The sequence below is a fragment of the Acinonyx jubatus genome, chromosome D4 (assembly GCF_027475565.1).
Source record: "Acinonyx jubatus isolate Ajub_Pintada_27869175 chromosome D4, VMU_Ajub_asm_v1.0, whole genome shotgun sequence".
Classification (NCBI taxonomy): Eukaryota; Metazoa; Chordata; class Mammalia; order Carnivora; family Felidae; genus Acinonyx; species Acinonyx jubatus.
Window position 1 is genome coordinate 51,608,764 of NC_069391.1, and position 17,005 is coordinate 51,625,768.

The 17,005-nt window shown below is 38.8% G+C and overlaps 1 protein-coding gene across 7 annotated transcripts in view; it reads right to left on the bottom strand.

Annotated features, from left to right (window-relative positions):
• Positions 1-5,552, bottom strand: part of CNTLN (centlein) — a 311,458-nt gene extending 305,906 nt beyond the window's left edge. For 3 of the 7 annotated variants that reach the window (XM_053205061.1, XM_053205064.1, XM_053205063.1), the window contains exon 1: positions 5,135-5,549. In XM_053205061.1, coding sequence (XP_053061036.1) covers positions 5,135-5,467 — 333 coding nt within the window. In that variant the 5' untranslated portion in view covers positions 5,468-5,549. Of the gene's footprint in view, positions 1-5,134 lie in introns of all 7 variants that reach the window. The other 4 variants (XM_053205060.1, XM_053205059.1, XM_053205058.1 and 1 more) reach the window with 3 other exon arrangements.
• Positions 5,553-17,005: the final 11,453 nt, after the last annotated feature.

Below are 17,005 nucleotides of genomic sequence, written 5' to 3' on the forward strand. Positions count from 1 at the left end.
TTAATGCTGTATAATCTTCAATGTGGTTTATACCTTAAATTGCTAAAAAGACCCTCTTTCCCATGCAAGAATAAATAAAGCGTCCCCCTAAAAACACAAAACTAATTGCCAAACTATTCCAGACATCATTAAAACAGAAAACTATTGCCAATCATATCCTCTTTATAGTTTCCCTTCTTTGGGGCACATAAATAGGTCCTTTTAAAATAATTTTAAAAAGGGGCACCTGGGTAGCTCAGTCAGCTGAGTGTCCAATTTTGGCTCAGGGCATGATCTCACGGTTCGTGAGTTCAAGCCCCACATCAGGCTCACTGCTATCAGCCTGTCAGCACAGAGCCCGCTTCAGATCGTCTGTCCCCCTCTCTCTGCCCTTCCCCCGCTTGCACTCTCCCAAAAAACAAAACAAAAAGTTTAATTAATTAATTAATTAAAAATAAAGGGGCACCTGGGTGGGTCAGTTGGTTAAGTGTCTGACTTCAGCTCAGGCCATGATCATGTGGTTCATTAGTGTGAGCCCCAGCACTGGGCTTTCTGCTGTCAGCACAGAGCCTGCTTCAAGAATCTGTCTTCTCTCTCTGGCCCTCCCCCACTCAAACCTTTTCTCTCTCTCTCTCAAAATAAACATTTAAAAACTCATAAATTATTTATTCTTACTCCATAACTTTGACATAGAATCAAGTAATTTAAAATTTAAATTAGGGAAACCCAGCTGGCTCAGGCAGAAGTACATATGACTCTTGATTTGGAGTTGTAAGTTCAAGCCCCACATTGGGTGTAGAGATTACTCAAAGAAATAAACTTTTAAAAATAATTTAAATTTAAAAATCCTACTCCTCATAAAGTTTATCAAATTCAGCCTATGAAAGGGTTGACTAAATGCTTGGAGATCTGAATCTAAATTATCTTAGTAGTGTATTGGTCTTGACTTTCACTTATCAGCTGACATGGAAATAAGTATCAACTTTACAGACACAGACATCCAAAACTTTTGTACTTTTTTGTACTCTCCCAGCACCTAGTTTACTGTCTGGCAACATAATAGGAGGAATGAATTCTACTGGAGGAATGAATTCAACAAACATGAAAACTATTTCCTATATTTAAATAAATAATTTGCCTATCAGAACCCAGGGAAAATAATGAAGTAAGTCTAATTACAAAATGTGGCACAAAGTAGTCTATCAATAAATTATTATTGTGTGGGGCGCCTGGGTGGCTCAGTCGGTTAAGCGTCCAACTTCAGCTCAGGTCATGATCTCGCGGTCAGTGAGTTCGAGCCCCGCGTCGGGCTCTGGGCTGATGGCTCAGGGCCTGGAGCCTGCTTCCGATTCTGTGTCTCCCTCTCTCTCTGCCCCTCCCCCGTTCATGCTCTGTCTCTCTCTGTCTCAAAAATAAATAAAACGTTAAAAAAAATTTTTAAAAATAAATTATAATTGTGGAAAATAATTGCACAAAAAGAGTCACATACTAAAATACAACTACTAACACTGGTGAGGATTCTAATTATACCTTAGGTTCTTAAATTTTTTTTTTCTTTATGAATGACTGGACAAGTTTTCAAAACACCTAAAAATCTAACAAAAAATATAACTGGCTAACTTCTCTGGTTATATATTCTTAATTCCAACATCACATACTTCATTAAACTTAGTTTCATCATTAAAGTTACATTAATAAACATATATTTCATTTCTTTCTTTCTTTTTTTTTTTTTTTTTTTTTTTTTTTTTTTTTTTTTTAGTAAAGCCTACATCCAACCTGGGGCTTGAACTCACAAACTGGAGATCAAGAGTCACATGCTCTGAGGAGCCTGGGTGGCTCAGTTGTTTAAGTGGCCAACTTCGGCTCAGGTCACGATCTCATGGCTTATGAGTTCAAGCCCCACGTCGGGCTCTGGGCTGATAGCTCACAGCCTAGAGCCTGTTTCGGATTCTGTGTCTCCCTCTCTCTGCCCCTCCCCTGTTCATACTCTGTCTCTGTCTCTCTCAAAAACAAATAAAACATCAAAAAAAAATTTTTTTTAAGAGTCATATGCTCTACCGACTGAACCAGCCAGGTATCTATCTATCTATCTATCTATCTATCTATCTATCTATCTATCTATAATTTAAATGCCCTAAATAATTTTTTACCTTAAATTGATTTAGAGGTTTAGTGAATATTTTTGGATGCTACTGAAAAAGGAAATAAGCTTTGAGATATACATACATATGTCACACTCAAATATATATGTGTGTGTGTATATACATTACACATATATAACATTACTTTTTCTCTTCTGGTATTCTACAAGTGCTGATAAATGTATATATACACATACTTGCAATATACTGAATTGCAAATAGAACACATTCTTGTCACAAGTAGAACACATTCTTAAAATAATCAAATTAAGAGTATAGTAAAGGTGGGTTCTAAATCAATGGACAAAGCATAAATGTCATGCACTTAAAATTGTTGAAATTTCATTAGGAAGAAGCTACAGTGGGAAGCTAATGTCTTATCCTCAGTAAATCCAGTACAGACAGCTTTTCTCTCCGCACTGAAGTTAATCATGTTTTCTTTAGCTACGCATTATATGTATGTTGCTTGCTAATCTGAAGCCATATAAAAAAAGCCTTTAATATTATAATCACATAGAGTTGGATGAGAAACATTTGGAACTGAGATAGCCTTCTTATACATGCTTATTCTGAGTAATTCCAGTGGGGTGGAGTGTCACATGGAACCACTCAAACTTTTTTTCTCTCCACCAAGTACATACAATTGAATTCCTATAAGCTAAGTGTGGAAAAAGAACCAACTATATGAAGCCACTATTTATGACCAGAGACTAATTTGCAGGATTCTTTTCCCCCAAACTATACATTTGACCCATTAGTGTGTCAAATTAATTTAGTAGATCTGAGCAGTATTTTCTTAAAAAGTGTTAATTTAAAAGAAAAATCAGTGTTCATGGTAAACAATTAGGGCAAATATTTATGAAATTCTAGTTATGCGTATGTTGTGCACACTTACTAGGTTAGGGTTAAAATGAACTTATTTTGGGTTGCGATTTTTGAAAGGTTTGAAAAACAGGGTTAATACTATATATTCTTGGGTAATGTGATTTATAGCTAAAGAAGTAGAACAAATCAAAAGGTGTAAAAGTGAATTTTAATTACTTAAATGCTTTTTTATAAAACAGTTGGGAATTCAATTATTATTTCTCCTAAGTTTCAAACTGTGGTTTGACCACAGTTTTGAATGGGATACTGCCAATCTCATCTCACATTACTGGAATGCCTATGATCATCTAACAGGGACAATATTACAAAAATCTCAAGAACCATCACTCTAGCCTAATTATGACCATCTCTATTCTTACATCTAGGCATCTACAGTGCCTAGAGCACTTTAATCATCTTCCTAGGCCATATATGTCCAAGGTCACAAGGGCCAACACCGTATTTGAAGCTACATTTTTTAAAGAATAGGGAATGGAGGGGCGCCTGGGTGGCTGAGTGGGTTAACCTCTGACTTCAGCTCAGGTTATGATCTCGCGGTTTGTGGGTTCCAGCCCCACATAGGGTTCCATGCTGACAGCTCAGAACCTGGAGCCTGCCTCAGATTCTGTCGCTCCCTCTCTCTCAGTCCCTCCTTCACTCACACTCTGTCTCTCTCTCTCTCTCTCAAAAATAAACATTAAAATAAAAATTAAAAAAAAAAAAGAATAGGGAGTGGATTTGGGGGTGGGGGTCATTGGGCTGTTTCCAATAGAGTGAGTTCCTTACTCAAGTCAGTTATAAAAAGTAAATATTTCAGCTCCTTAGCCAACTGTAACTATGGCATATAGAGAGAGGGAAGGGGGAAGAGTATAGAAGTTATGGGCAAATAGCATCTTAGATTAGGACCTGTTAAAGTAACAAAAGCCTTTATCATGGGTTAACATCTTTATCCAAAGGTGAGGTGTGTAGATGACAAAATGTTTTAATTCACTGGTGTCTCTTATTTGTTCCTTTGCTCCTTATCCAGTAAAGAACAGAAAATCGGAAAATGACAAAGAAACAGTCACATAGTATTTCCCCAACTTGTTTAAGCAAATGTATATTCAATTTGAACAAGACTGTCCTGTTTTTACAGCCTTGACTCCATCAGCAAGGACCTACAAAAGGAGGAAAAGAATCCAATGGAACAAACAGAGAGAATGAAAATCATGAATTTTTACTAATCTAAACTGATGACACTGTTCATAGTTACCTTGGTTTTTAGTAGTTCCTAACTGGTTCTATCTTGAAGACAGAGTGACTCAAACATCTATTGTTGAGTGAATCCCCAGCATTTATATCTCCCAACCCTGTCTAAAGGTTCTGGTAAGATCAGAGAAGAGATGGTGGTAAGGATGCAAAACTAAACTAAAATCAAACCTCTTTGAACATGAGTGCAGTCAAGCTATCTTTAATAACTCTACAAATAACAGGCAAGTAATTCAACAGAATCGATTTAGGAAATGCTTTTCACTGGCAACATGATATGAAAATCAAATTTCTCTTTCAAGGTTACAGAATTAGTATAACTGATTAATAAACATCAAGCATCACCTATTATGTGTGAAAGTTCCCACCCCAAGACTCCCTAAAAATTACTGGTCTGTGTTTACAACTTAAGTTTAACTTGACTTAAGAACAAGTGTGGGATTGAAAATTAAAAACAGGTTCTTTCACCGACGGATTTTATTTTAATAGAAGTGTTTAAACTTTCCTGTTCGATGTATCAACTTGTGGACTGCACTCCACTCCTCTCCAAGTACCACTAACAGTCACAACCAAGAACTTGGGCTTCTGGGGGGTGCGACTACACGTTTTGGTGGCATTCAAGTGAACAAAACCAAACCCGGGCGCCGAGGCGAACCCTGCCCGGCCGGGGAGGAGCGGGAGCCCCCGGTCAGGGAGCGGGGCGCTGCTACGTCCCCCCAGCACTAAGCAGCTGGCCGGGCTGGGTGTGGAAACCGGGAGGCAGCGCCGCCGGACGGAGATGGGTGGGTCCCCAACCCGCGCAGCGACGCAGCCTAAGGCAGAGGGAGAGGGGCGCGCCTCCCCATCGGACCGGCCCCGGCCCCGCTGTGTAGGGTAAAGGCCGGAGGCCACCTCGATACCTGACACAGGGCCAGCTCCTCCTTTAGGCTGCTCAGCTCTTCCTCCAGCAGCTGCGTCCGGGTCACCATCGCCTCCTCTATCGAGATGCCCTCTAGTCGCTTGGACCCCATGGGCGAGCTGAGGAGGGGAGCCTGAGCCGGAGCTGCCCCGCCTGGCCCCCGCCAGCATATATCGTTTTTGTCCACGACGCCCTTCCGCACTGCATTCGCAAGACCCGAGGCCTCGCTGCGCACTGCGTGTACCACAGCTCCCCGCCCAACACGTGGGGACCAGGGACCCAACTGTCGCGCTGGGGGCGGAGGGAACGGGGAGGGAGGCGAGCGCGCCGCCATGGCCGCGGCTGCTAACGGGTCAAGTTCCCTCTTGGAAACTCCACCTCCCCTTCCCCATCCTGGCGAGCCCCAAGCTGCGAGCCGCGCATGCGCGAGACTTTTCCCGCCTTGGCGCGCGGGGTCTCGCGCTCGCGGATCCTGGCCAGCTTTCCGCGGGCCGCGCGCCCGGCGCGAGCGTTAGGCTGCGCACGCGCCGTGGCCCAAGGGGTTAGGCCAGAAAGCTGTGCGCGCTACCCCGACGTGCCGGGCCGAGTTTTCAGTTCCCATCGCCACGCCTTCTCGCCCACCTAAAACCCTACCCGCCACTTAGCGCCTAGCTTACATCCCACCTCTTAAAGTCTTCCTTGACAAGCCCCTAGCCCCAAATGATCCTTAACTGTGAATTCCTTCGCCTTCAAGGCCCCTGCCAACTCGTTTGTCACGTTTCATTGACCGCCCTGGAGTGTTAGTTACACAGCTAATCTCTCCAGCGCTGTTGTAAACTCCTTGAGGATCAGGGAATAAGTTTTACACTTAAGTGTTTTCTTCACACCCTTTAGCAAAACTGCTTTACGTACAGCTGACATCCAGCTGAGTGATGTCAGGGAGATGTGGAAAGCCTTGTGCTGAGCTGGGACTATCAGGCGGATTTCCCATTTGAATTACGATCCTATGCGCACCCTTTGTCTTTTGCTTTGCAAGAGACATGATTTCCTTTAAGTTTTTATGGCAGCTTCTTTTAAGCAATTGGCTGACTATCAGAGCGAGTGTGACCCACACTGCCCCCCCCAGTTTGGGTCCTTGGACCAATATGAAATCAGTAATTCGAGCTTGGTTAAAGAACTGAGATCAGCTTTTTGTGGCTCATCCTCTGTCTCCCTCTCCCTCCCTCTCTCCCTATCCTTCTCCTTCTCTCTCCCTCCCTTTTTTTCTTCCTTCCTTCCTGCTTTCTTTATAAGCTTATAATAGACAATACCCTTCTTTTTCTTTGCCATTATAACACGTCCTACTCGTCTTGTAACGGATCCACGTTGAACTAGCACTAGGGTTTTACCAAAAGCTAGATGGCTTTCTTCTGCAGAAAGGGTTCCAGAATACATAGAGAGCTGAGGTAGGGAAAGGAGGACTGTGGAAATAGGGAGGTGACCACTTTAACTGATGACCGCTTCATTAATCAGAATTACTGCTTTGTGTGAGAATTTAGTTAGCACATGGAAAGACACCCTTCCAATTAGAATCCTGCTGAGGCAGGATGAGTGGGCTTCCTTCCCACTGAAGGTGAACACCTCACAAAATTTATAAAAGGATGTTAGAAAAAGTACCAAAAGCCTATCTTAGGAGTAACTCCCATATTGAACATTTACTATATGCTGAGTCCAGGGCTAAATATGTTTCATATATGTACTTATTAAATCCTTACATTACTGTAAAATAGATATTATGTTCACTTTACTAGTGAGAAAACTTAGAGTTAGGAGATTACTGTACCCTTCCTGAAGTCCCACATCTGGTGTTAGAAAAGCTAGAATATGGATCCACTTAATTCTAAAACCTCTCTGATCTACCTTTACTCCATACCTGTCACTTGAAATACAGCATTACGTCTGAGCATATGAGATTTCATTGGGTTTAAGACTGAGAATTCTAGTCACAAAATTCACAAGTTTGGCATGAAATCATTATGAATGTACATTCTTAATGGCTATTTGTTATTCACTCAAAAGGGCATCATTTTATCCAATTATAGAAAGATTCTTCTGAAAAACAGTCAAATTTATTATGTTCAATAAATACACATTAGACTTAAAGAAGAATATCCTGAATCTATGGCTAGGTAGATAAGTTTTCTTCTTTTTTTGTTTGGCAAAATACACATAACATAAAATGTACCATTATAACCATTTGAAGTGGCTACAAATAAAGTGTCTTTAAGTATATTCACAGTGCTAGGCAACCATCACCACTATCTAGTTCCAGAACATTTTTCACCCCCCAAACCAAAACCCATGTCCATTGTTTACTCCCCATTTCTACTAACCATCCCACCCCTCAAGCCCCAGGTAACCACCAACTTGCTTTCTGTCTCTGTGGATTTGCCTCTTCTGAATATTTCGTACAAATAGAACCATGCAATATGTGACCTTTTACATCTGGCTTCTTTCCCTTAGTATGTTCTCAAGCTTCATCCATTTTGTAGCGAGTAGCAGGACTTCATTTTCTTTTAGCCAAATAATATTCCATTATATGCATATGCCATAATGCGTCTATCCATTTTTCTATTGATGGATGTTTGGGTTATTTCCACCTTTTGCCTATTGTGAATAGAGCTGGTGTGAACATTCACATACAGGTTATTGTTTGAACAGGTTAGTCTTGATTTTTTTGTATATACAAAAATAGGAATTGCTGGCTCATATGTTAATTCTATGTTTAACTTACTAAGGAACTACCAAACCGTTTTCTGCAGCAGCAGCACCATTTTACATTCCCACCAACAATGTATAAGAGTTCCAATTTCTCCACATCCTCACCAGCACTTGTTACTTTCCCTTTTTTTATGGCCATACTAGTGGGTGTGAAATGGTATCTCATGATGGCTTTGATTTACATTTCCCTAATGACTAATGACATTGATCACCTTTTCATGTTCTTTCATGTGCTTTTCATGTTGGACATTTATCTTTTTTGGAGAAAGTTCAATTAAAATCTTTTGTCCATTTTTATTGGGTTTTTTATCTTTTCATTGTTGAGTGATAAGTGTTCTTTACTGGTATATTAAGCATAAAAAAATTGCACATTTTCAGAAGGTACATAGGGAATTCTTTCTTGTATTATTTGGGAAAATGACAGAAACCTGTGAAACGTTGAATATTAACATTTGTATCTCAAAAAGATAAGTTAAAGATCTCTAATACCATCTGAATAAAACTGTCCAAAACAAACAACAGTGTCTCTCTGATGCAATTCTTTATTCAAACGTTTAAAAATGATGATATCTGTTCTGCAGAAATTAATAATAAACACTGCTAGGATGAAATATATTAGAACATAGAAACACACAATTCTATCCATATCATTGTTATATAGTTGAAATATTGTGGGAAATGTGCAAGTCAGTATGATATTTAGATTGCATCTCTCATTTTAATTTTAAAAATATATTTCTATCTTTTATTTAAGAAGAGAAATGTATTAACAGTTTCTCAGCCTTGATGTTTCTTTGTTTCCAGAAAGAGTGCCAAATTTTAGACATAATTTTTTCTCCTTTACAGATTTGATATAATCTTTATTTGGTCAGCAGGATTTAATTGTTCAATTTTAAGCCACTAATAGGTGTTGGTAAGACCTTAAATATCATAGATTTCTTTCAAATTATTTTGAAATTTATCTCAATTTTTAGGGTTTTTCCATATTCTAAGTGATTCAAATCTAGACTAGCCTGTTGCCTACCCCTTCAACATTAAAACAGAAACCCAATGATGAATGTGCCAATGTGACATTTGCATCAGCGGCAGACATATCTTGTCAGTCTAATATGTACAAATTGCATTGCAAGAGTTAGTCAAAGTAAACCAAGAAAATTGTTTTATGCTTACAAACACTACAGTTTTGTTTGAGCAATTCCTGGCAACTATTGATTCCCTGATCAGTCTGAGAGCACTCTAAGTCAAGAACATAGGTATCCAAGGATGACACAATCTCTTCCAGTTGTCCCATGTGATTTTCACACAGTTCGAAAATGATGACTTACAGAGCTATGACAACAGAACTTCATTTTTCATTTTCATCTTTGGTGATTATATAAAAATTCAAAATTGTTTAAATAACTGTCTTTTTTCCCTAATAATAGACTTTTCTAAAATTATCTCCTAACTCCTGTGGATATTGTTCTGGGGAAAAAATAAACATACCAACCAACCTGTATCTTTTAGGTTTGAGCCACTTTCTCAGCTTACTTAGCTCTACAAAATTTGGAATACAATCCCAAGTTCCCTGAGGAATTCAATTGCTTCAGTACATGGAGTTGCATAGTTTCAGGCTGCTGTTTTAACCTATGACCAAAGTGAGACAACACTCTACTTTTTTAGGCTTTCTTAATCTGTATTTCAGATTCCTCATCCCTAACAGATGGGATGGGAGACCGATAGCCTTAGATATTCCTTACCGTCAAGGCAATATTGCAAAAGTATTCCAGCCCTTCCATCTATTTTGTTCCTCTGGTTTCACCCTGAAGATGAAGGATTTCTTCCATTGCCAATGACCTGGTTTAACATCTGCCTTGATAATATTTACCTCTTCCCTACAGTATAATACAGTTTCATAGCACACATGCACACACACACACACACACACACACACACACACACACACACACACATATTGGCTTTGGTCTTTTGTGATACTGTGATTTATAATAAAAAATATATATATTTGGTCTCTGTCCCCTTCCCCATTTCTGGCACAGGTCTCCTAAAACCCATGGTATTTCCTAAATGACAAGAGCTTAATGGTGTCTTTTTCTACAGTAATAAGGTAAACTTTTGGTGGGGTGCCTGCGTGACCCAGTCAGTGAAGCAGTCCAACTCTTGATTGTGGCTCAAAATTCAAGAGTTTGAGCCTAGCATTGGGCTCTGTACTGACAGCATGGAAGCTGCTTGGGATACTGTTTCTCCTCTCTCTCTGCCCTTCCTCCGTGCTCACACATGCTCTCTCTCTCAAAATAAATAAATAAACATTTAAAAATAATAATAAGGTATGAGGCACCTGGGGAGCGTAGTCTGTTGAGCATTCAACTCTTGATTTTGGCTCAGGTCATGATCTCATGGTCGGTGAGTTCAGGCTCCACATGAACTCATGTACACTGGCAGTGCAGAGCCTGCTTGGGATCCTCTCTCTCCCCCTCTCTTCCCCTCCTCTGTTTGCACATTCTCTATTTCTCTCAAAAAATAAATGAACTTAAAAAAATAAATAAGGTAACTTTTGGAATGGCAGCTGGTTGTCAGTGGAGCCAACTATGTGATTAGAGGGTTAGAAATTTCAGACTCTGATTCCCTTCCTGCTTGGCAAGGTGATCAGAGTCTCAATAGGAAGTTGAAAGAAAACTCATCTCAAATACTTTGAGGAACAGTTAAAACAGAGACTAATTACAATGGTAAGAGTAGGATGGAAGGAGAGCCCAAGTGATAGTACAATACCTCAAGGCTAATCAAAAGGTGGGAGATCTTGGGGCGCCTGGGTGGATCAGTCAGTCAAGCATCTGAATTCAGCTCAGGTCATGATCTCACGCTTGCCACCAAGTGTCAGGCCACATCAGGCTCTGGGCTGACAGCTCACAGCCTGGAGCCTGCTTCAGATTCTGTGTCTCCCTCTCTCTCTCTCTCTGCCCCTCCCTCACTCATACTCTGTCTCTCTCTGTCTCTGTCTCTGTCTCTCTCAAAAATAAATAAACATTAAAAATATTTTTTTAAAAGGGAGATCTTATCACCCTAAACCTGAAGAGGTGAGGGAGATGGTACCAGTTAATGGTACCAGGGGACAGAAAGAACTGTCTATGCACAGAGAGTTGCCTAGTGAGAGGTACACACCCAAGAGAGAGGGAGCCAGGGTAACAAATACTCACACCTCACTGTTTTCCCTTATGCCCATCTCCTATGTTCCCCACTGGCTGAACCCAACCATTTCTTATCCAGCAGCCTGCCAGGACACAAAGCAGGATAGAAAAACATCAAGAGACAATCTGGAGGGGCAAACAGAAGGTATTCAGCTTGAGTCCAATATAGCTAATAAGCAACAACAGGGACCTAGTCTGACTAGCATTCTGTTTATAGCCAACATATGATATAAAGTAACAACTCATATTTTCTCATGGCAGCTGGTTGGACATTACAACTTACATGTCCACAAAGAAGAAAAGGGTAAATTACATGTTATAAAGAAGAAACAAAATCAAAAGTTAGGCAAAGAGTTCAGGACTTGTGAACAGAAAAGCACCAAAGGACTGCATCCACTTTCTTTATTGCCTTCCCATTCTATGTTAAAACTCATTTCCCAGAAATTCGAGTCCACTGTCTAATTCAACTATTATATATAATATATATATAATACAATATATATATACAATATATATAACTATATATTATATATATATACAATATATAACTATATACAATATATATAACTATATACAATATATAACTATATATTATATATATACAATATATATAACTATATACAATATATATAACTATATATTGTATATATATATATATGTATATATATATATATATATATATATATATATATATATATATATATATAAAACCTTGGGCTGTGAGTTAGTTGTTCTTTGAGTGTTCCACAAGATGAACAAACCTTTCTAATAAATTTTTACTTGATAAATGAGCAATGTCTTCCGATACAAGTAGTAAGTACATGACATCGAATGTCACATGATCACAACTGAGCCAATGGTTCTTCTCTCTCTCTGTCTCTCTCTTTCTCTCTTTCTCTCTCTCTCTCTCTCTCTGCAGGATTGTGGGTGATGTCAACACAATGTCATATTTCTGCAAAATCCTCAAAAGGAGGCAAAACCAAGTCTAATTGGATAGATTCCTCATTAAAGTTGCACAAAAAGAAAAGATTCCATTGAGCCAATAGATAGCAGTGATTCCATTAGTGATAGTGATAGTGAAAGTCATCCTACACAATAACCCTCCTCTCACTCCCTCACACCAGCCACGAAGTTTTTCAAAGGGAAGTGCAAGCTAATTTGTTTATTTTTCTTTATATTTTGTATTTTCTTTATTATTTTGTATTCTATAACAGTACTGTAATCATTTTTATACGAATATTTTTGGGTTGTGGAATAAATCATCTGAGTTTCCATTATTTCTTAAGGGGAAATTCACTTTGATATACAAGTGCTTTGGATTATAAGCAAGTTTCCAGAATGAATTATGGTCGTGAGCCAAGGTTTTACCATATATATGATATATATTTATAGCAATATATGTATCATATATATCATATATATATTGTAAGATAATATTCAATTTGCATTTTGCATCTATTTTTGTTTTTTGCATCTCTCTTATCACATTATCATTCTTAGATTTCATACACATATGGTTTATATCACTAAATAGATTATAAAATCCTAGAAGGCAGAAAATGCCTCTGTTTTTTCTATATGCCTACCTGTATACCTGTATTTCTGTGTCCCCATCACAGTGTCCTCAAATAGGACGCGTATGAGAACTGTCTCTCAACTAGCTTCCTATAAGCCACAGAAACACTTGCCTTCAGCAATACCAGACATTCCTGATGGTCCTTAATTATATCACAAATTAGTGGACATTGTTTTGCTGTGAACGGGGAATATTTTTATGGATTATATGCTATTAAAGTTAATATCTGAAGTAAATGGATAACATGCATGATAACTACATTGGGGGGAAATGAGACTATTAAATCATGGGCAAAATGGTTCCTGGTACCACTAATATTTCTTTTTCGCAAGATGATGCTTCCTGGTGTAGCAAAATTCCATAGGAATAAAAGAGGGTGGAAAGGGAGAAAACACAATCAGTTTTGGGACCTCCTTGCCTGAACACTGTTGATTCATTCCTTTAGTTTTTTTCAACAAATACTTAGTGAACACTACTAGAGCAATAAAAAGTCACAATCCCAGCTCTTATCGAGCTTATATTCTAGTAGAGAAAATACCTCATAAAAAATATACTTGTTAATTAGTGAAAAGTTATGTAAACAGAAATAAAGCAAGGGAAGGCAATAGTGATTATAGTGGTTGGGAACCATTTTAGTCAGAGTGGTCATGGGAAACATTTCTAATAAGGAATGTTTCAGCAAATGATATTTACTTCGATTAAATGAAACATGCACCATGCCCATATCTGGGAGACTATCAGAGCACAGGGAAAGTGAATACCACAATGCTTCATAGGTTGACACATCTACACAAACTACCTCCCAGGTAATATTTGTTCTCCTGGAACCCCAAAGAAACCCAGTCCCAAGTGGATGAAAGTATTCACATGGTCAGGGAACAAGTTTTGTGATCCACACATAAACTCCAAATTTGAAATGACTTTTATGAATCATTTGGTAAGGGCCACAAAGAAACATTTTCTGCCTCTCCAGAAACACTTCTTGGAGAAATCATTTGAAATGGAATCATACTAAATGACATCAATGAAATAACAAAGGAGCTTATCTGGAGGAAATAATAGTTACCCACAGATATCCCATGATGGTTGTAGATTAATAATCAATTAAAGTAGATAAAGGTACCTAGGTCCCACTTCCAGAGACTGATTTAATGGATGTGGTATGGGGACCCAAGTGTTGCCATTTTTTTAAAGTCCCCCAAATGAGTCTAACATGAAGCCAGGATTGAGAACCACTGAATTAAGTTGTTAAAAAACATGCCAACCCAAGTGCCTCAGTGGCTCAAGTCGGTTAAGCAGTCCAACTCTTGATTTTGGCTCATGTCATGATCTTACGATTCATGAGTTTGAATGAGTTGGGCTCACTGTTGACAGTGCAGAGCCTGCTTGGGATTCTCTGTATTCCTCTCCCTCTGTCCCTTTCTCTCTCTCTCTCTCTCAATCTCTCTCTCTCTCTCTCTCTCTCTCTCTCTCTCTCTCTTTCTAAAATAAATAAACTAAAAAAAAAAACATGCCAAAGATTATTTCTGAAATGCAACAGACATCTCACAATTATTTGAAGTGAGTCAGATGATGTATGGAGTAGAAGCTTAGCCCTGGAGATACAGACAAGAAAAGGCAAAGCTTCATAGAACTCAAATGGGGAAAGATAACTGACAAAGAATTAAAGAACTTTTTAAAAACCAAGATAGAGGGGCACGTGGGTGGCTCAGTCAGTTAAGTGTCCGACTTCGGCTCAAGTCATGATCTCACAGTTCGTGAGTTTGAGCCCCACATGAGGCTCTGTGCTGATGGCTTGGAGCCTGGAGCCTGATTTTGATTCTGTCTCCCTCTCTCTCCCTCTCCCCCTCCTCTGATTGTACTCTGTTTCTCTCTCAAAAGTAACTAAAAATTAAAAAAATTAAAAAAAAAAACCAAGGTAGAGAGTGTGATAAGTGCTACAAAGTAAAGCGTGATGAGATAGACAATATCTGGGTAGGGCTTATTTTTGTTAGATTAAGAAGGGCCTCTATGCAAAAATAATATAAAAACAGGGAGGAGAACAAAACATAAGAGACTCTTAAATATGGAGAACAAACAGAGGGTTACTGGAGGGGTTGTGAGAGGGAGGGTGGGCTAAATGGGTAAAGGGCATTAAGGAATCTACTCCTGAAATCATTGTTGCACCATACGCTAACTTGAATGTAAGTTTAAAAAAATAAATTAAAATAAATAAAAAGAAGGACCTCTCTGATGAATGGAATTTGAGCCCAAACTTGTAAGATGAGAAAGAACCAACTTTTGACAAAGTCTAGAGTATGAATGGCAATGCAAAAGCCCTGAGATAGAAAGTTGTTTGGTGAGAGGAGGCACGTATGACTACAGTCAGAGAAAGTGAAAGAAAATGTGGTGTAAAATGAAGAAATTTAGATTTTATTCGAAGATTAATAGGAAACTATTGAAGGACTTTAAGCAGAGGAGAGATACAATTTCACTGCATTAATGAAAGACCATTCTGCTATGGGGAGAATGGATTGTGAGGTTAGAAAAAGGGAATAGAAGCAGGAAGACCATTCCAAGCAAGAGATGATGGTGGCATGAACCAATATCTTTGCAGGCAGAAAAGTGGGACATAGCAGAACTAGGATGTATTATAAACATGGAGCCAACAGGATTTGCTGATGGATTATATATGGAACAAGAGGGAAAGGAAGGGATCCAGTCACTTTCAGGTTTTGAGATTGAGTATCTGAATATTTTGAGGTACAGAAATGATTGTTGATGTAACAGGTCTAGAAGCAGGGAATTAAAAGCCTATTCAGGATAAATGTCTGGAAGATATCCAGTCAAGGATGTAGAGCAGGCAAATAAACATGCAAATTTGAAGTTCTTGGTGGAAGTTCTCAATTCAAAATATACATTTGTGAGTCATCAGCATATGACTGGTATCATATGTAGAACCTACTGGTATATAGGAGTTAAGTAAAAATGCATGAGACATACGGTATCCTAAAGGAAAGGCTTCTTCTCCTTGGAGATTTGACATTATTTTAGATCTTGTGGATCGAGATGCTCTTGTTTGAGGTCCAATGGTAAAAAAGGTCCCATCACAGGGACACATGGGTGGCTCAGTTGGTTAAGCATCTAGCTTTGGCTCAGGTCATGATCTCATGGTTCATGAGTTTGAGCCCTGCACCGGGCTTCACACTGGCAGTGTAGAGCTCACTTCAGGTTCTCTCTCTCTCTCTCTCTCTCTCTCTCTCTCTCTCTCTCTTTCTCCCAGCGACCCCCTTCTGAAAAATAAATAAATGTTAAAAAAAAAAGAAAGAAAAGCAAGCTAGGTCTCACCACAGAAGGGACAGTCTATGATGGTAACCCCAGCCTCAAAACTAGAGGAAAAGTGTTTGTAGAGTAAGGCCCAGTTCTGAGATAGCAGGTGGCTGACACTGAAGGTTCAACCTGTCTCTTGTTGCTGAAGATATGTTTGGGACAATGGCTGAGCAGCTGAATATAAACCAAAGAACTGTCAACTTGGAAGTCCATTGTAATTGCTCTTGGTCCAGCACACAGCTAGAGAGTGTGGGATCATCCTCCTGTATAGAAGATGAGTGTGGCCTGTGCAGGGTCATGTACCAGCATTCCAACTTCAGACAAGAACGCTGCATCAAACTATGCAGGGGAAGTTCTCAGCCACAGATAAGGCTGCAACACAAGCAATGACCACTGGAAATTGGAACCTTTAAACTCCTGAGGAGATTCACCAGTCCTTTCCTTTTCTGGCTGCTGGAATCAGAATGAACGTCTTTAGTCAGAGGTAGACTGCGGGCAACTAAAAGGAAAGCCCCAACATAGAGACTGGACATCTTGTTAATCGAGCTGCTGGGGTCTTATATATTTTTTTTATTATAAGGATAAATGACCTCATTTGTACCTCAAACTAGTAAGGGGCTTCACACTAAATATATAAATATAGAAGTTCGTATTTGTCCATTTTAAAGCTATTGAGGCAATAAGATTTAGTAGTAGATAAAGAGTTTACATCTGAATTTGAAGCATAGATTTATCACCTCTGATGTATTTGACCTTGGGAACATTACCTAACCTTAAAATGAGAATGAAAACAAACTTCATGAAGTAATATGAGGCTCAAGTGAAATAACAAAGGTAAACCATAAAATAGCACCTGTTTCATAGTAAAAGCTCAATAAATATTTGTTATAATTAACCTCTTATTAAGCATTATTAAGCTATTTATACTATTTAAATTTACCTTGTTGGGTTCACCCCATTGTCTTGAATTCATTTTGAATTCTACTCTGCTCAGCTTCATGCCAGATGATAATTTGATAAATTACATCATTTATGTTCTCATATAAATATTTTTTAAAAAATT